At 38.4% G+C, this 21,323-nt stretch overlaps 2 protein-coding genes across 3 annotated transcripts in view; both read left to right on the top strand.

Annotated features, from left to right (window-relative positions):
• Window positions 1–66: 66 nt before the first annotated feature.
• Window positions 67–13,041, top strand: LOC133648451 (dehydrodolichyl diphosphate synthase complex subunit nus1-like). Of its 2 annotated transcripts, XR_009825871.1 has the most exons (6): window positions 67–604; window positions 5,586–5,717; window positions 6,256–6,408; window positions 9,870–9,969; window positions 11,676–12,128; window positions 12,440–13,041. XR_009825871.1 is itself a non-coding variant. In XM_062044552.1 (5 exons), the coding sequence occupies exons 1-5, from the start codon at window positions 205–207 to the stop codon at window positions 11,764–11,766; spliced, it is 876 nt and encodes a 291-aa protein (XP_061900536.1). In that variant the 5' UTR covers window positions 67–204; the 3' UTR covers window positions 11,767–12,229. The 2 variants fall into 2 exon arrangements, 1 of the variants encoding a protein (XP_061900536.1); XM_062044552.1 differs by lacking the exon at window positions 12,440–13,041 and having other exon boundaries at window positions 11,676–12,229.
• A 2,153-nt stretch (window positions 13,042–15,194) lies between these two features.
• Window positions 15,195–21,323, top strand: part of LOC133647793 (solute carrier family 35 member F1-like) — a 55,613-nt gene continuing 49,484 nt past the window's right edge. The window contains exon 1 of the mRNA XM_062043491.1: window positions 15,195–15,343. Within this exon, the coding sequence (XP_061899475.1) occupies window positions 15,249–15,343 (95 nt within the window). The 5' untranslated portion in view covers window positions 15,195–15,248. The remainder of the gene's footprint in view (window positions 15,344–21,323) is intronic.

Here is a 21,323-nt window from a genome sequence, read left to right as displayed (position 1 = left end):
GTTCTGAGTGACGTCACACACTTCTCGCCCAATCAGCGAGTTACGTGTAATCACACCGCGGGTTCACAGGTCATGGGTTGCCAGGGAGAGAGCAAGATGGCGGCAGGGGGATGACATGGACACGGATGAGTCAGACACGTAATACTCTCACATAAGTGACATGTGCAGCAGGTCCGAGTAACTTTAGATGAAATAAGGACAACGATGGCGTTGTTGTACAGCGTCTTATGGCGGCTGCTGCTGTTCGTGCTTCACAGCAACAGAGCGCTGCTCTCCTGGCTGCGTGTGGCGCTTCGGAGCTGCAATGGCCGGCTGTGGGAGCGGGCTGTGGCCGCGCTGCTCCTGCCCATGTCCCTAGTGGGCTTCCACGACCGGCGGAGGAAATGTAATCACAACCCCGACGTGAATGGCACTCTGGTAGCCGGAAACTGTGCTCGCAGCCGACGACACCGGTGGCTGACCGACGGCAGAGCTTTGGACAAGTTGCCGGTGCACGTCGGCCTCTTGGTAGCCGAAGAAGAGCACAGCTACACGGACATTGGCAACATGGTGGTGTGGTGCATGGCGATTGGAATATCCTATGTCAGCATCTATGACAATCATGGTAAGGTAAAAACTCACGCTAACAACTTATCCCCAATAATATGTCAACTATCTATGAAAATGTGCTATATATATATATATATATATATATATATATATATATATATATATATATATATATATATATATATATATATATATATATATATATATATATATATATATATATATATATGTATGTGCGGTAAAGAATAAGGTGTACAGATAGTTTGTGGTCTGCTCCAAGTCTGTTCAAAATAGGGCAAAAATGTTTAATGCTTTGATGGACATTATGGATGCCAACAGACAGGTGGCTTGCCCTGAGATGACCTCCACAGTGATATCTTCACCACTATTTATCTACTCTATATTGCCAAAAGGTGTTTGGCCACCTGCCTTGACTCACATATGAACATGAAGTGCCATCCCATTTCTAACTCATAGGGTTTAATATGATGTCGGTCCACCTTTTGCAACTATTACAGCTTCAACTCATCTGGGAAGGCTGTCCACAAGGTTGCTGAGTGTGTTTATAGGAATTTTCGACCATTTTTCCAAAAGCGCATTGGTGAGGTCACACACTGATGTTGGTCGAGAAGGCCTGGCTCTCAGTCTCCGTTCTAATTCATCCCGAAGGTGTTCTACCGGGTTCAGGTCAGGACTCTGTGCAGGCCAGTTAAGTTCATCCACACCAGACTATGTCATCCATGTCTTTGTGGACCTAGCATTGTGCACTAGCGCACTGTCATGTTGGAAGAGCATCCGCTGTCAGTTTACGTGGCCTACCACTTCGTGGCTGAGTTGCTGTTGTTCCCAAACTCTTCCATTTTCTTATGATAAAGCCGACAGTTGACTTTGGAATATTTAGGAGCAAGGACATTTCGTGACTGGATTTGTTGCACAGGTGGCATCCTATGACAGTTCCACGTTGGAAATCACTGAGCTCCTGAGAGCGTCCCATTCTTTCACAAATGTTTGTAGAAACAGTCTTCATGCCTAAGTGCTTGATTTTATACACCTGTAGCCTGGCCAAGTGATTAGGACACTGGATTCGGATCATTTAGATGGGTGGCCAAATACTTTTGGCAATATAGTGCAGTGTTTTTCAACCACTGGGCGGCACACTAGTGTGCCGTGAGATACAGTCTGGTGTGCCGTAGGAGATTATGCAGTTTCACCTATTTGGGTTAAAAATATTTTTTGCAAACCAGTAATTATAATCTGCAAATAGTGTGCCGTTGAGTGTCGGCGCTCTAAAGTACAAAGTAAACAAAAACAGAATGCTGGACGACAGCAAAGACTTACAGTGTGTGGAGTAGAGACGACGTCCACAAAGTACATCCGTACATGACATGACAATCAACAATGTCCACACAAAAAAAGATAGCAACAACTTAAATATTCTTGATTGCTAAAACAAAGCAGGTGCAGGGAGTAGCGCTCAAAGGAAGACATGAAACTGCAACAGGAAAATACCAACAAAACAGGAAAAGCCACCAAAATAGGAGCGCAAGACAAGAACTAAATGTATGCGCACGGGAAAACACCAAAAAACTCCAAATAAGTCAGGGCGTGATGTGACAGGTCGTGACAGTACACCTACTTTGAGACAAGAGCTATAGTGTTGCATGGTTGGTTATGGTTTAAATTCATATCCAACAACTTTTTATTGTCTACTGAATTCATTTTTTAATGATGTCTGCTGGTGGTGTGCCTTTGGATTTTTTTCAAAGAAAAAAATGCGCCTTGGCTCAAAAAGGGTTGGAAAACACTGATATACCGTAGTGTATATGGATGGATCTTGTTTTATATTAACTAATTTGGAATAAGTGGTGTAAAGGTCCACCCAACAAAATCATATACCTTTTTTGAGGCCAAATTGAGTATTGTCGCGTGACTGTGGACTAAGGTTATATTAGTTAGTCTGACTCAACGCTCATGTTCCACCTTTGAGGAAGCAAAATGTCTCCATGAGGCTGTATAGTTTGGTCAAGCTGTTTAGGGGAACTGCACTTCTTTTTTGGAATTCACAATTCTTATGTAAGACAAGCACACACATGTTTTTCTTTTTTATGCATTCTAACTAGTAAATACATGTGAGCAAAAGTCCCCTTACAATGGAGCCTATGGGAGTCACATATTCTGCCTATAAAGCCCTAAAAATGTTTTTTAATAACACTGTAAGTATATATGTATTGTAGTGGGGCTGGGCGATATGGACCAAAACTGATATCCCTGCATTTTTAGGCCGAGTGGCGATAAACGATATATATTGGTATCTTAAGCAAAATGTGCAATGTGCTTAAGGTTGCTTACATGTTTTACGACTAGATAACCAGTGTTGAGAGTACTCATGTTACTTTTTGTTGCAAGTAGTAACTTCACTTGTTTCTTATTAAGTAATTAGTTAGCCATTACTATGTCGAAGTAGTTTTCGTTCATTTTGTTTATTAATGTTAGGTCTACAGCCTCACACTTGTGTACAGGGATATATAGAGGTTCTACTCGCTCACTGCGTTCTATGGCTGTTCAGTTTAAAACTATTCTTCAGCCACCCAGCCGCTACACAAGGTTAGTCTGCACGAGCTATGGGGAGAGCCACTTTCAGGCCGAGAAATAGCTAAACATTTGACACACCGAGCGAGCAGCAGAGAGGAGCTATCGCTAGCTGCTATGCTAAGTCAACAGCATAAACAGATGAGATTAGTGATAACGTCGATACAATGAGAGATATACTGTAGGTTCTCAATTGGCCAATTGGTGTATGTTTAAATAAAGCTGTAGTTATTCACCAATAGCCAAATGGTCGCTGATCAAAGCATTGCGTCACTCAGGAGTCGGCACTGTGGCTGCCATACTCTTTTGAAAAGGTTGTTGTGTTGTGTTGTTTTCTGTCAGAAGCCTAGGTAAACATGCAAGGGGCAGGGTTGAGCCAAAGGGAATGCCCTGTGCTTTGGCAGTCAAGCGCAGAGAAGAGCAAACTTCCGTAACAAAGGCACAGCAAAAGATAGGGGTATGGTGGTATTGTCTCAAATATATATATATATATAATATATATATATATAATATATTGGATCTGTAGGACGTTGATGTATTCCCGTTATGATGAAGGATGACTCATAGTCCTCGCAAAGAAAGAAGTGGGGTGCAACCAAGTATTTTTTCTAGTCTGTCATCGCCATTTCTGGGTTGGCTGTCAAAGTGTACAAACTTCTCATTTTATGTGCACATCATTTTACTATAAAGGTTGAGTTAAGTTGGGCAACACGGTGCGACAGGGGTTAGTGCATGTGCCTCACAATACGAAGGTCCTGAGTAGTCCTGAGTTCAATCCCGGGCTCGGGATCTTTCTGTGTGGAGTTTGCATGTTCTCCCTGTGACTGCGTGGGTTCCCTCCGGGTACCCCGGCTTCCTCCCACCTCTAAAAACATGCACCTGGGGATAGGTTGATAGGCAGCACTAAATTGGCCCTAGTGTGTGAATGTGAGTGTGAATGTTGTGTGTCTATTTGTGTTGGCCCTGTGATGAGGTGGCGACTTGTCCAGGGTGTACCCCGCCTTCCGCCCGAATGCAGCTGAGATAGGCTCCAGCACCCCCCGCGATCCCAAAAGGGACAAGCGGTAGAAAATGGATGGATGGGTTGAGTTAAGTTTGGGTTTATTTCGAACATGCATGCAGCATACAACATGATACATCACAATTTCCAGTTTCTCTATTCAACATGTTTGAAAAAGAGTAGGAAGAAGCACAGCTTATTTAATCCTACCGCTTTTCCTTTACATAACAGTTGCTAAAACCTTTGTTCACTTCCTGTTCTCAATTTATTATTCAATTTAATTTATGTGTTGCTACACATTAAAATCAGCTTTAAATAATGACAAACGAGGAAGCAACACCACACAAGTTTGAAACACATTTCCTCCTCAAATATTTCTCAAAGTCACGCACGCTGTGTCAGTTTTAAGTCAATTACGCACTTTATTCGACTTGTCACAACCACGTCTTATCAACCGTCCTAGCGATCCATTGATCCACAGGCCAATATTAATCCACTCAAATAAGTAAAAAATTGAGGTAATATAATAATCCATAAAGTTGCTTTGAAGCAATGTAGCATCCACTGACAGGTCTCTGGTTGCTGTCTGATGTCACTCCATTGTGCCGCATTTGCGTGGCATTAAAACACACCTTTCTTAACTGTGTGTCCGTTTGTTCTGTCTTTTGACTAAAAACTAGACGATCGAGCATTACACTTGATCACTGAGTCTTTTTATTTATATAATACTCACTACACGCACACACATAAAACAGTAGCTGTCAACACTCAATATGGCTTCTGGTCCGTCACTCAAATACGTCTGTGTGCAACATAAACACAGATGACAACTCCTATGGTTACAAAATAGACACATAATTGATTGTGTTGATTTATATAATATATTTGATATGATATATCATGTAAAAAGTGCACATGCATGCCATACATAAATATTACTTCCAGCTGAGTGTAATTGAAATAAATAGAAACAGAGTGATAGATCTATGTGGTCTTTACAAGAAGATAACAAAACACTTGGCACTGCACACGTAGTTGACTTGTTTATGACTCAAAAAACAGGTACTGATAAGACTTCCCTGCTCTGAGATGTTACAGTACATCATGTTGGAAGTGTTCAACCTCTTGTGCTCATACAATTGCTAATTAAAATGCATTTTTTTTCACATTTTCATGTCCAGAAAATTAAGCATTGTTCCGAATATCGATAAGAGTATCGTTTCGATAAAATCCCAACGATATACATCCCTAATCAACAAATTCCAAAAGAACCATTCACCTAAATAATTAAGGGACAAATATGAATAGGATGTACAGGGGAGCCCACCCCACTATTTGAGAATAAGTGCTCTAATGGAACCACACATTTCTACAACACTAATAAATGTGTATTGCAAAGCTGCTATTGCATGTTTCATCGCTTGTTTCTTTGTTGTTGGTCTGCCAGGGATTTTCCGGAAGGACAACTCGAGGCTGCTGGAGGTGATACTGAGACAACAGAAGGATCTGCTAGGTGTGGAAGGATCCAAATACAATGTGGAATTCCTCAGTGATTGTGCTGATGAACACCAAAATCACGGTAAGGACAGCACATACTTTACTTCCACTCTGTGTTTATGATGAAACCGAGTTCAAGAGTCCCTTATTGCGTCACATATTTAGAGTAAAGTTAAATCGATTGAGTCATCAAAAAGTCAACGGAGCTTTTAGATGAGTTGTTTTTCTTTTTGTTGTGGTACAAGTGGGGTGGATGTTTTTGGATGTAAATGTAATTATATCATATACTGTACTTTATGTACATTTGCAAGGATGTAGGATGTTTAGAGGATCGATAGTTAAATTGAATTCAATGATTTCCACACAGAGTGAAATATTTTGTAATCATTCATCACAAATTCGGTATCATTCAAATGTTACAAATCAGACGGCTGGTTTATGACATCAACATTGATTGGATGGGTAAATTGGACATCACAGTGTACATGTGTATGCTAATTGTAGGCCAATCGGATGGAGCTTGTCAAGTTGAGAAGTAATAGGTTCACAACTCAAACCCTGATGAAACTTCTTTAAACGTTTACTGAAAATGTAATGTTGGCTTTTTCTTTGTCTTTCAGTGTTGTCATGCAAGCCCACAGTGAAGGTCTTGTCTCCAGAAGATGGCAAGCAGAGTATCGTTCACGCAGCACAGCAACTGTGTCGCTCCGTGGAGAACAAAGAGAGAAGCTTCAAAGATATTAGTGTCTCCATGCTGGACACACTGCTAAGAGGTAACCCTTCATTAACCACTAAATCATTCATCCATCCATCCATTTTCTACCGCTTATTTTTTAATTTATTAAACAATTTTTTTAATTTTTTTTTATGAAAACAATACACAATACCATAATAATGCAATCCAATTTCAAAACAAAACCCGACCCAGCAACATTCAGAATAGCAATAAACAGAGCAATTGAGAGCAATTGAGAGGAGACACAAACATGACACGGAACAATCTAAATGTAGTGAGACAAAAATGAATATTATCAACAACAGTATCAATATTAGTAACAATTTCAACATAGCAGTGATTAATAATCCCTCATTGATATTATCATTACAAACATTACTAAAAAAAATAAAAATAAAAAAAATAACAATAGTGTCACAGTGGCTTACACTTGCATCGCATCTCATAAACTAAATGTCTAATGATAATGTCAATGAGGGATTTTTAATCATTGCTATGTTGAAATTGTAACTAATATTGATACTGTTGTTGATAATATTCATTTTTGTTTCACTTCTTTTGGTTTGTTCTGTGTCGTGTTTGTGTCTCCTCTCAATTGCTCTGTTTATTGCAGTTCTGAGTGTTGCTGGGTCGGGTTTGGTTTTGGAATTGGATTGCATTGTTATGGTATTGCTGTGTATTGTTTTGTTGGATTGATTAATTAAAAAAAATAAAATAAATACAAATAAAAAAATAAATTAAAAAAATAAATTTTTTAAAAATGAGAATCGATTCTGAATCGCACAACGTGAGAATCGCAATTCGAATCGATTTTTTCCCACACCCCTAATAGCAGGGGTCTCTAACATTTGTGAGAGCTACTTTTACAAAATAAAAATGGCCGAGAGCTACGGTCAGTCCGCTTAAATGCACAGGCTTACTTTGGCTGAAGCCCTGGGGACCCCACCCAACCGATTTTGACAGCCGAATGCAAGTATTGGTGTTCATAGCTGTAAATCACAGACAGCACTGCTTCTTGTAGTGATTGTGTACCCGCTCTCTCAGCGTTGTTGTTTGTTACTACTACTCTTAAGCGGTGCGCGAACCCAGGTTGCAGTTGTGAGAGGCGAGCGTGCTGCCTACTGAGCTAAAAGCATAGGCAATCTCCAGGATAGCCAGCACAATTTTTGAAGTTGACTGGCTTCTGTTACACTTGCACTGTCGTGTATGCGCCCGTTTCCAAGGAGATGTAGTCATGAACTAAATTATCAAAGTAAATGGATTTGCAATTTTGGCTGTTTTGTTGAGTCAAATCTAAGGCTAGGCCAATAAAACGATATCAGTATATAGCACAAAAGACACAATCGATATCAATAACAAATGCGTTTGATATACAGTATATATATTTTTGTTTGTTCGGAAAAAACCAGAAGGAATGAAACATTGTTAGTTGCATGAACAAAGGCACTCGCGGTCTGGAAACAGGACGTGATCTGTGAGCAATGGATTGCATGGAGTGAGAAGAGAACGTAAAAATAAGTGCTGCGAAAAGCAAATACATTTTGGATAAAACAGGAAAAGGGATCCTGTCAGTAAGGCAGTTTTTTTGATTTTTTCAAACGGACCGTAGTCCTTCGTCGCGCTCATCTTTTCTTTTCAACCCTTGTCTGTTCCTTATTCCGATGTACAGAAACAGGTAGGAACTATAGTGCTTTACTGTATAAATAAAATAAATAACAAACAGGGATCCCAAATTCCCTCTATACAGTGGAATTCCGCTATTTTTCTAGCCAATGTGGTAGTTTTTTCAATGACCATATAAAACCGCAAAACAATGCGTATTGATCGTGTCAAGTTGCCTTCGTGGTGTAGCCGCTGGCTACGGGATTCTAGCCAATGGCCTTTACTGGGGGCAAGGAGGGAGAAGAGACGGGTTGTTGTGGGGTGAGAGTTCGTGCGAGTGTTGCCGGAAAAGGAGAGACGTACATTGAGCCCCTTGTATGAGAGTAAGGCTTTAGTCAAATAAGTGAAGACAAACTGGGAATTTGTGTGAGCCGCTATTCTTGGAACATTACAGTATGTTTTGATCAGTGTTGGTTGCTTCTGTTGACAGTCAGGAACACTTGGAAGTGAAATACTGTGCAAGGAAGAAACAAATGTCAGCGGCTTTGCTGCGTTTTTGCTCGCAAAACGCATCTTTAACATCTTTGCATGTTTAGGTGATTGTGTGTTGAATGTGTTGATATCATAGTGCAGGATAGGTAAATATTGTGATTTTGTTTTGAAATAACACATACATGTTTCAGTGTGTGAATGTGGAAATAGTGTCAAAGCGCTTTGAGTACCTTGAAGGTAGAAAAGTGTTATACAAGTATAATCCGTTTACCAAAAGAGGCTTAAATCTTCTTGCAAAAAGCAGATACGAGCAAAAAATCTAACTATGCAATGGAATAGATCCCTATACTTTATCAAAAACAGATTTGTCTCGCGATATCAATGATTATCCGTCGGTCGCGTTCCCAGACATATCAAACTATTGTGCTCTAGACATCATTCTACACAACAAAACAGATAGAAACTTGGAAAAGCATGGAGGTCTACAACTTGTATGTGCGTGGTTGGGTCAAGGAAATTGGTATCAAGACTCTCATGGATAAATATACATTGTTTTTGCTCGGGTAAGGTTAAACTTCATGTAACTTCATGTAGCTGATGTTTGTTGCTGTTGCACGCGCCGTTTACAAGTAGCGTGTTTTTTTCTGTCTTTATCAAAATATAACTATAGATGCCAACATTGTGTATGTACTGAAAGCTTCATTTATGTTTGTTGCCTTTTAGGTTTTGCTCACATTTGTTTTCTTTTAGACTCGCCGAGTTGGTGCTTTTCGAAACACTCGTAGCAAACATGTGTTTAAGAAATACAAATAATATCAAGATAGTACCTAAATGGGAAATAATAAACGGTAACACTAAATCAAACAAACCTTTAACAAAGTGATCACTGCAAACTCATGCATTCTTCGACTCTGCTCCCTTGGACTGTATTGTGTGCTGCTTTTCGCGTCGTTTCGTAAAATCTTGCACACTTTCTCCCTTCTTGATTACCTCTCGAAGTCTAAAGAAATGTTAATCCTTTTCGCGTTTTGAACGATTCATACAGCCAAAAACAACACACGCATAGGGCATTTTTTCTTCGAGAAAGGTTAAATGGTGCCCAGTACCCATTCAGAACCGAGCTAGCTTGACCACCACGCATATATAATGGAAGAAATGTGAGCCAGACATGACGTCAGTAAAGTCCATGCAACAAATGGGAGGCTCAACATATCTGATTGGTGAACACGTCGGTCACTGAAAATGAAAATAAAAACTTCATTTATTTCTCTAATTAAAACCTTGACGTCAATTCGATTTTATATTAATCATGCAGCCCTACATTGTTTTACTTGTTACAGCATTTAGTGTAGCCACCCTGATGTTATGTTTGAAATTAAGTTCTGGTTTTTGTGTGTGTTTCAGAGGCAAATAATATTCCAGATCCTGAGCTGGTGGTCAAGTTTGGTCCAGTAGATAGTACTCTGGGTTTCCTCCCCTGGCACATCAGACTCACTGAATTCATGTAAGACACGACATCATCAATGAACACACAGCATACACAAAATACTGTCGTTTGTGTTCACCTTGTCCAATATTTAATTTCATCATGGAACAATGTTTACAGATTTCAAGTCATTATAAAGTGATTTTATGGCATCCCCTTAATTTGTGTGTTCTCTCCTGAACAAAACAGTCGTGTTTACTTCGCACAAGACGCTGTAATTGGTGGCTCCCCAGTGTTTGCGACCCCTCACTTCCCATACTTGTCTTCGTTGTGGATTGTGGGGAAAGCGATGTTCAACCTTTCCAAAATTCTCGCGGGTGGATCAGCCCCATGCTCAACAGGAGATTTTTACACGTCAAAAAACTAACATGGAAGCACTACAAACACATAGCACCAGCTCAAAGTTAGTAGTAGTCATGGTTCCCTGCAGTCACGTGACTGCCTTTTGAGCAATCATTGAGGAGATCGCCTGAAACCAAGTTGGCCCTACTCTCTAGACACAGCTCTGTGTGTGTGCTTTTTTCCTTCCACCTGGTGGTCAAAAGCTGTAAATTCACACACTACAGTATAGTGCAGGGGTCGGCAACCGGAAAACGTTGAAAGAGCCATATTGGATCAAAAATACAAAAAACAAATCTGTGTGGAGCCGCAAAAAATTAAAAGCCATATATACTGTAAGTCTTATAATGAAGGCAACACATGACGTAAGTGTCTACATGAGCTATAATAGCCTACTATCAAAATGACTGTGTCGCAGGCTGAAGCAAATCTACGTTGACAGAAATGTTGAAATGTTATATTTATTCTACACATTTTTACAACATTAGAAATCATTAGTAAATCAGAGGCTACACAGAAGGTGAGATAACCACTGGAAATTACTGTCTTTTTAATGGCCAAAAGTATAGATGTGTGTGTCCAAGTTAAGGCGGTCTTCTTTTAATAGATTTATTACAATCTTTTGCAAGCTCGGTAATGTTTGCTGTGGTCTGGAACAACAAGGCACACAACAATTATCTGAAATGCATGAGACATGCACAACTAAATTACATACAAAGAGGATAAAAGTAAAGGAAATTAAATGAGCTCAAATATACCTACAAATGAGGCAAATGTACATGCAGCTAGCCTAAATAGCATGTTAGCATTGATTAGCTTGCAGTCATGCACTGACCAAATATGCCTGATTAGCACTCCAACAAGTCAATAACATCAACAAAGCTCACCTTTGTGCATTCGCGCACAGCATACAACTTTTGGTGGACAAAATGAGACAAAGGAGTGGAAGATGTTACATGTAAACAAACTGTTGCGTCACAGTCCACACTATGATGAGTTCAAAAACCACCGAAATTAGTAGGACAAAACGATGTTCACGGAATACTCTCTCTCATCAGTGAAGCATACACACAATTGGGAAGGTTTGTGTCATGTTTGTCCTCAAACAAAAAACATACTAAAACAAAACAATAATTTCCCCCCCCCATCTTTTTCCATTTTCAATCTTTTTTAAAAAATGCTCCAGGGAGCCACTATAGTGTCATGACAGACAGACACACAAACACGTGCATAGCCAACTGTAATTCTGCCTCTGCAGTTACACTTAGTGTGCACATGCACAGATAGCAAGTTTTGCCAACTTGTTGCTAATTAAGTGTGTACTTGAAAGCTGCATTGTTAGTGTACTGTGCTGTGTTGTAAGTATCTTGGGCTCTTTGTTTCAGCTCGCTGCCGTCACACAGAAACATCTCATATGAGGACTTACTGTGCACCTTGCAGCGCTTTGGCCAATGTCAGCAGAGGCTGGGCCAGTGATGTGTCCTCACTAAAGACCAGTTGACACTCAGGACGTCAGTGACGTCCCACACTGGAAGCGCCTCCAAGACAGTGAACAAGACTGGAGTCGAAGCCAGATGGCTCACTTCCTGTCACCAGCTCATGTACTACGATGGAGGGACGTGCCGAGAGGAAAGAGGCCTCACTGACACGACGATGAGAGGACCGTCTGTCCTCTACCACCATCTCTACAACTGTTGCCATTCAACTTCCAGCTGCTGTTTTGTCACTTGATGCAGCACGCGGAGAAGAAAGCTGGCTTTGTGTCCCTGCTCAAATGCAAAATTCCAACGACGACATTGAAAAGATGACAGGAAGTGGACCCGAGGGTCAGAATGATTGTAAATATGTCTTCAATTTCTTTCTTCACATACTTTTTATTTAAGGCTCCAGCTTAGCTGACCTTCCTTAATAAATAAATGCACTATTTGTGCTCCATGTATGTATGTGTGTGTGTGTGTTAATATTGAATTTGATGCCCGCCTCAATTGCACTTTGAGAACACAAATTGTAAAAAAAAATTCGTGGAGAGGGGCGTGGTCCACGCGTTCCCTGCGGGCGGGGTGTGTGCAGGGGCCGGCCAGGAAGCAGCTGACGGGTGAGTGGATATCTCAGCTGGAGCGAGTTATCTAATCACCTGTTCCTTTATTAGCAGGGCCGGAGACCATGAGACGGGGGGGAATAGTGGGAGCAGGAGAGAGACCAAGAGGCTGAAAAGCAAAGAGCGGGTCAGAAGGGACCGGACGGCTGAAAAGCAAAGGAAGAAACGTTGAAGATGACAAGAACAAAAATAAATAAAAAACTCTCCTGTTGAAACCCACGTTCCGAGGTGTTGTGGTCACATTGGTCCGTCTAACCCTGAAAGGGACGTAACAGACTTCCACAATGGGTTATTCCAGGGGTCTCCAATAGGTAGTTGGTCTACAGAATATGGGCTAGTTTCAGGGAAAGTTTGGAATCTGTGGAAAGAGATTAATTTGAATTGCAACAAGGGTTTTCTAAATCCCTGGTACTGCTTCAATGACTGTGGTGTTCCTGTGCTTGACTGTCCTGCAATCTCTCCGTAATCCTATAGAGAATCTATGCGGTATGGTCAAGAGGATAATGAGAAGCACCACACCGTGCAATGCTTATGATTTGGAGGCTGCAAGGAGCTTCCATTACATCTGAGCAGTAGATACTGACACACCATATTGATACAATAATACAAGCAACCAAGTATTAAACGCAAATTAATGACCATACTTTATCACAAGACTGACATCTTGTCTATAAATTATGTTTTTTATTCTTTTATGTAATATTCTCATTTTCTGTAACACTGAATTTTGGCTTATTAAAGGGACACGTGGTAGAAAATGTATGGAGGGATTATCTAATCATCAAACTTGAATGAAATAAAGGCTTGAAATATTTCACTCTGTTTAATGAATATGTATGTATATATATATATATTTATATACTGTATATGTATAATATGTACGCATACACATATATATACACGTATATTTCTACACACATATATATATATATATATGTATGCATACGTATATATACAGTACATATATATATGTATACATATATATATTTATATGTTTATGTATACATATATATATGCATATATATACGTATTTATACATGTACATATATGTATATATACATATATATGTATATATGCATATATATGTATTTATACATGTACATATATGTATATATATACATATATATGTATTTATACATGTACATATATATGTAAATATACATATATATGTACATATACATATATATGTATATACATATATACACTACCGTTCAAAAGTTTGGGGTCACCCAAACAATTTTGGGGAATAGCCTTCATTTCTAAGAACAAGAATAGACTGTCGAGTTTCAGATGAAAGTTCTCTTTTTCTGGCCATTTTGAGCGTTTAATGGACCCCACAAATGTGATGCTCCAGAAACTCAATCTGCCCAAAGGAAGGTCAGTTTTGTAGCTTCTGTAACGAGCTAAACTGTTTTCAGATGTGTGAACATGATTGCACAAGGGTTTTCTAATCATCAATTAGCCTTCTGAGCCAATGAGCAAACACATTGTACCATTAGAACACTGGAGTGATAGTTGCTGGAAATGGGCCTCTATACACCTATGTAGATATTGCCCCAAAAACCAGACATTTGCAGCTAGAAGAACATTTCAATGTGACCCCAAACTTTTGAACGGTGTATATATATATATATATATATATATATATATATATATATATATATATATATATATATATATATATATATATATATATATAAATAAATATATGTATATGTATATATATATATATATATATATATATATATATATATATATATATATATATATATATATATATATATATATATATATATATATATATATATATATATATATATATATATATATATATCAGATGGTGCCCCCCTGCGGTACAGTGATACATTCCGTCCAGGCATGTCGATCTGACTCCTCTCGTCGAGCTGGTTTATTCGACACTGATCGTGATGTCGATGTGATACCGAGGTGATACCGAGGATATACATGCACAGCCGATACCGATACTTCTTAACTTTGCATTTTTTTCAAGATCATTAAAGGATATTGTAAATCTGCCTGTAGTTTGTTAACCGTAAATAATAACAATAAAGCTCAGTACAAATATTTTAGACCAATAAAACATTTTTTATCAATAGGTAGATAGATAGATAGTACTTCAGTAGAGTTCGAGTTTGAGTTATTTCGAACTTCCCTCAAAAAATTAAAATCCCAGCAGCAGTGTACAGAATTGAGATCGAAATAAAAAAGTAAAACGTAAATAATGGGGGTATAAATAGAAATAAAACAGAAAATATAATAATAAAAATAAAAAGCAATAATAAGAATCAAAATATAACAGTAAAAATAAGAATACACAACAATTTAACAGACGATATTACAAAACTAACAAAATTGTTTTTTAAAATTGCAATTATTCTATTTACAAACAATTGTAAAATAAAATCAATAGTCAAAAATAATTCGAGGTAAATTCTAATCATTTTAAAAACGTATTTCTTGACTCTATTAACTAAAAAGGAAAACACATTTAAATATATGACCATATAGCAGTATATAAGACTATATAAATGTAACAATATGGACAACACAGCAACAAATATCTGTGAAAATAAACAAGATAATTGCAGTCATCACTGGTAATCTGATACTGAGTGATGTCTGGTATCGACACAGTCGACACGTGTATGGATTTCACTCAGCACTCCTCTTGGCGCTCCAGAAGAAGACCAAATATTCTCATTATCTCGCGTGGACCATCAGAACACCATCACCACCTTCAACACGTCACGCAGGACGCATCCCTTTCCTCCCCTAAATCCTCCTCCAGCCTCGTCTTCTTCCCTCTTTGTGTGTCGGAATGGTCTAATAATCGATCGAGATGATTTCCGTCGTGTCGACAGTGGAGAACCTTCCCCGAGACGCGGAGAGTCCTTCAGACAACATGTTTACACGCTTCAAGAACATGTTCAGCAGGTAACATCATCATCATCACCATCATCATCCTCGCACTTTGTATGCGCGCACACACGCACACACACACGCACAGACACACACGCACGCACACACACACACACACACACACACACACACACACACACACACACACACACACACACACACACACACACACACACACACACACACACACACACACACACACACACACACACACACACACACACACACACACCATTACTTATACATCACTCCTTTTTATGCAACACATGGAAACACCACATACTAATATACATATCAAATGTATATTATAGAAACATATATGTATGTATATAAACATATATGTGTATATATATATATACATATATATGTATGTATATAAACATATATGTGTATATATATATATATACATATATATGTATATATATATATATATATATATATATATATATATATATACACACACACATATATATATACATATACATATTTACTTTATATACATATACACACGCATATGTGTATATATAGATATATATGTATATATGTATGTACAAACCCCGTTTCCATATGAGTTGGGAAATTGTGTTAGATGTAAATATAAATGGAATACAATGATTTGCAAATCCTTGAATGCACTACAAAGACAAGATATTTGATGTTCAAATTCATAAACTTTTTTTTTTTTTTGCAAATAATAATTAACTTAGAATTTCATGGCTGCAACATGTGCCAAAGTAGTTGGGAAAGGGCATGTTCACCACTGTGTTACATGGCCTTTCCTTTTAACAACACTCAGTAAATGTTTGGGAACTGAGGAGACACATTTTTTAAGCTTCTCAGGTGGAATTCTTTCCCATTCTTGCTTGATGTACAGCTTAAGTTGTTCAACAGTCCGGGGGTCTCCGTTGTGGTATTTTAGGCTTCATAATGCGCCACACATTTTCAATGGGAGACAGGTCTGGACTACAGGCCGGCCAGTCTAGTACCCGCACTCTTTTACTTTGCAGCCACGATGATGTAACACGTGGCTTGGCATTGTCTTGCTGAAATAAGCAGGGGCGTCCATGGTAACGTTGCTTGGATGGCAACATATGTTGCTCCAAAACCTGTATGTACCTTTCAGCTTTAATGGTGCCTTCACAGATGTGTAAGTTACCCATGTCTTGGGCACTAATACACCCCCATACCATCACAGATGCTGGCTTTTCAACTTTGCGCCTATAACAATCCAGATGGTTCTTTTCCTCTTTGGTCCGGAGGACACGACGTCCACAGTTTCCAAAAACAATTTAAAATGTGGACTCGTCAGACCACAGAACACTTTTCCACTTTGTATCAGTCCATCTTAGATGAGCTCAGGCCCAGCAAAGCCGACTACGTTTCTGGGTGTTGTTGATAAACGGTTTTCGCCTTGCATTGGATTTTTTAAAATTTTTATTAAGGATCCCCATTAGCTGGTTGCCTCAACAACCCACCAGTCTTCCTGGGGTCCTGGAGAGTTTTAACTTGCACTTACAGATGTAGCGACCAACTGTAGTTACTGACAGTGGGTTTCTGAAGTGTCCCTGAGCCCATGTGGTGATATCCTTTACACACTGATGTCGCTTGTTGATGCAGTACAGCCTGAGGGATCGAAGGTCACGGGCTTAGCTGCTTACGTGCAGTGATTTCTCCAGATTCTCTGAACCCTTTGATGATATTACGGACCGTTGATGGTGAAATCCCTAAATTCCTTGCAATAGCTGGTTGAGAAAGGTTTTTCTTAAACTGTTCAACAATTTGCTCACGCATTTGTTGACAATGTGGTGACCCTCGCCCCATCCTTGTTTGTGAATGACTGTGCATTTCATGGAATCTACTTTTATACCCAATCATGGCACCCACCTGTTCCCAATGTGTCTGTTCACCTGTGGGATGTTCCAAATAAGTGTTTGATGAGCATTCCTCAACTTTATCAGTATTTATTGCCACCTTTCCCAACTTCTTTGTCACGTGTTGCTGGCATCAAATTCTAAAGTTAATGATTATTTGAAAAAAAAAAAAAGTTTATCAGTTTGAACATCAAATATGTTTTCTTTGTAGCATATTCAACTGAATATGGGTTGAAAATGATTTGCAAATCATTGTATTCCGTTTATATTTACAACTTACACAATTTCCCAACTCATATGGAAACGGGGTTTGTATATATACAATTTACATTTATGTATATATATATATATATATATATATATATATATATATATATATATATATATATATATATATATATATATATATATATATATATATATATATATATACATAATTTTGTATATATGTGTGTATATATACATATATACACACATATATATACATATATACATATTTACTGTATATACTGTATATATATCTATATCTATATACATACATATATATGTATGTATATATACATATACACACATATGTGTATATATACATATATATTAATATATGTATGTATATATACATGTATATATACACACACATATATTTACTGTATATACATATTTACTGTATACACACACACACACACACACACACACACACACACACACACACACACACACACACACACACACACACACACACACACACACACACACAAAATGTATATATATATATTACAACATTCAGATCACGTTTGTTATCACTGTTGTCATTAACCTGCAGCACTCCACTTATTGACTTCATCACATATCTTTAATACGTTAAATGTGATCAAATCTGTACTACTGTAAACAGCTTGATATATTGTGTTTTTTTGGTTGCTTTATTGAATCAAAGAATGTAGAAAACAAGTAATAATACAAATGGGAAGGGGGACGTCCAGTCCAATATATTTAACAATATTTCATTATGAGGAATTTACATAACATCAAATAATTCAACATATACAAAGAGTCATCTGTTTATAGTTTTTTTCTTTTATATTTTATATTACTTTTATATTTACCCATTAATACCTGTTTACGTTTATTTGGGATCTGCATAAAAATCTAAAATTTGAAACCACAGGTGTCAAACTCAAGACCCGGGGGCCAGATCTGGCTCGCGACATCATTTTATCTGGCCCGCAAACACCCTGAAATGATATGTGTCAATAAAGTACTTCATATTTTCTCACTAAATGTCATTGATTTTTTTTATTTTGATAGCAAAAATATATCTACTGCTTGAAATTGCATACCTTTTAAACTTTAATAGTATCCAATATTGCAACAAATATTACAGTATATTATTGTACTTTCCAAACATGTTTTTGTCTAAATAAAAATACATACAAATATTTAACTATACAGCAAACTACCCATCGAATTAATAAAAATGACAATACGTTTTACGGTGTTCTTTACAGCATACTACTGTAAATTGAAAAAAACCTACCATTTGTTTTGCGTTAAAATTCTGTTGACTGAGCTGCCATATTTTTACCGTAAAATCTTGGTAGAAAAACTGGCAGCTAAATTGCCAGAAAAAAAAAGAACTTGTACTGTTTTTCCATCAACAATATAATGTTGTAAAAACGAATTCAACACAAAAATTCGGGCAATTAAGCTGTAAGCTTTTTCCATAACCCTCCCCTCCCCCCAAAAACACAGTGGTATGGTTTTTCCATCTACTGTAAAATGTTGTAAAAAAAACCCCCAACAACACTATATTTTACAGTAAAATTTTGTAAATGTAAAGTTTTTACTGTAAAATCGACAGTCTACTTAAAACAATTTATACAATTAATAAATAAATCCAGAGGCAAATTCATACATTATTCGCTGTTACAAGCGGCCCTCTGATGGCAGCATGGTGGCCCTCAATGAAAACCAGTTTGACATCCCTGTTCTAAACGATCTGTTTAGAATTTGCCCAATTTCTTGGTTTTAAATGACGTCACGTCCGACTCACATCTCGCCCATTAAATACGCGTGGTGGTCAAGCTAGCTCTGTTCTCAATGAGTACAAGGCGCCATTTAGCCTTTCTCCAAGAATAAGGAAAGCATCTTGACTTGGTTGACCACCACCGTTTTTCTCTTCCGGGAAGAGGTCACGTCACGTAATACAAGCAATTTGCGAGGTTTTTCCCACATGTGACATCAACAGATACTGTATCTCAGCGTGAGTCTGCAGTTGTTGTCCGAGGTTGTACAATAGGAAGGGGATTCATACGGCCACATTCGTCACAGTTTACCTGACACACGAAACCCGACAAATTGTGGGAATGCACCATCCACTTTAGCCGCCAGATGGCAGTAGAGTGTTTGAATATATTAAAATGTGTTTTGTGGCAATTCCAACCTTAACCACAGCGTCAGTTGCAATGCAGAGTGGCACTTTCCATCGTTTTCAGCAGACTGCATTGCAAAATAATTACCCCGCCCCCTTTCCTCTTACGTGAGATCCACCCAGGAATGGGGCCATGTGAATCCCTTTCCTACTGTCGTCAATAAGTTCCTTTTTTTCCTCTATCCTCTTGTTGTGGGGCAGACTGGCTCATACATGCACATGCATCCAAGTTTTTTAAACACATTTTTTTATTTTTTTTATCAATGAACACGTGTTAAAATGTTGCAGTTTCAATGTTGATGATGTGCATTTGTATAAAGAAATGAAGGTTATGGCAAGTATAAACATTTATTTAAACTGTTTTCCTTAAAGAAGCATTCAGGCTTCAAAGTGGGGTTCATCCAATTATTCAGTTAATCGAACAAACAAATCAATAGACAACCTAATTACTAAGATGCTCGATAGCTAGAGCCCTATTAGAGACTGTACAAAAAACTTTAATAAGTCTGAGAACATTGTAGAAGAAAACACTTTTAATTAGGTGTGTCCCAATCTGATAGTGATATCAGTTTGATACCAGCAAAAAAAATCAGATTATATGGACTTGCATACCAAATCTCCGACATTACTGCTCACAAGCGGTCCTGCTGTTTACTTGTGCAAAACCGTGGCTTTGTTGGTACAGAGGACGTGCCAGCAACTTGATGGTGCCAGGTTCAATACCCACTGCCGTCGTGTCCTTCGGCAAGACACTTTACCCACCTGCTTCCAGTGCCAGCCACTCTGGTTTTAATGTAGGTAATGGGTTTCACTATGTAAAGTGTTTTGAGTCTCTAGAGGAAAGCGCTATCCAAATATACTTCACTTCTTGTACTTAAGTGAAGTCATTTACAAAAGGTTAACAAAGTAGGCTATAGGTTACCAGTCTCTAACAGCTACTCAACAGCTAAGCACACATCCAAAATAAGTGTTTAAATTGAACAATATTGTTGTCAATTTAAACAAGTAACAAATAATTACGGTTGCATATTTTATTATATTGCGTGATAAAAATATTAACAAAAGTGTCTGGATCTTTCAACTTACTATGTCAGGAAAAACAATGCCAAAGTGTCAAATTATGTTGATGCATTTGGGCGTGAGCTTGCACGTGTCAGGGACTGCTGTCGGTCTTGAACCCCAAGATGCAGGGATGGCAGGCGTAGCGCAGGAAAACATGACTTTAATGTCAAAAAAACAAATAGTGCAACTGGTAAGTGCACATGCGGGGAAAACAAGAACCAGGAAACAGCCAACAGGAACCAGGATAACAGGTTAAAAGGAAACAGGCTACAGGATACAATCATTAAGCCCTGACTGGAGGGTGAGGCAGGCATAAATAGTAGCCTGATTGGCAACTGCAACCAGGTGTGCCAGGCTGCCAATCAGGGCCAGCCAGGTGAGGGAAACGAGCGCTCAGGGAGACATGCAGGAAATGCAACCAAAATAAGAGCGCTGACAGGAAATAAACACAAACATAGAGGAAAACCCAAACATAACAAGCCTGACAGCACGCAGTTTTAGATGCCTCTGAACGTTGTGTTTTGCAGTCTTTTTTTAGTGTGGTACTTATGTGGGAATTTTAGTACAGTCCTAGTCCTAGGCCATCTGTATGGAGACTTTTAGCTGCTGCCTGCAGCCTGCCTCGGGTGTTTTT

This window comes from Entelurus aequoreus, linkage group LG04 (assembly GCF_033978785.1).
Source record: "Entelurus aequoreus isolate RoL-2023_Sb linkage group LG04, RoL_Eaeq_v1.1, whole genome shotgun sequence".
In the NCBI taxonomy this organism is placed as follows: domain Eukaryota; kingdom Metazoa; phylum Chordata; class Actinopteri; order Syngnathiformes; family Syngnathidae; genus Entelurus; species Entelurus aequoreus.
The sequence above is the reverse complement of the archived record's forward strand: the minus strand, read 5'-3'. Positions and strand labels throughout refer to the sequence as shown.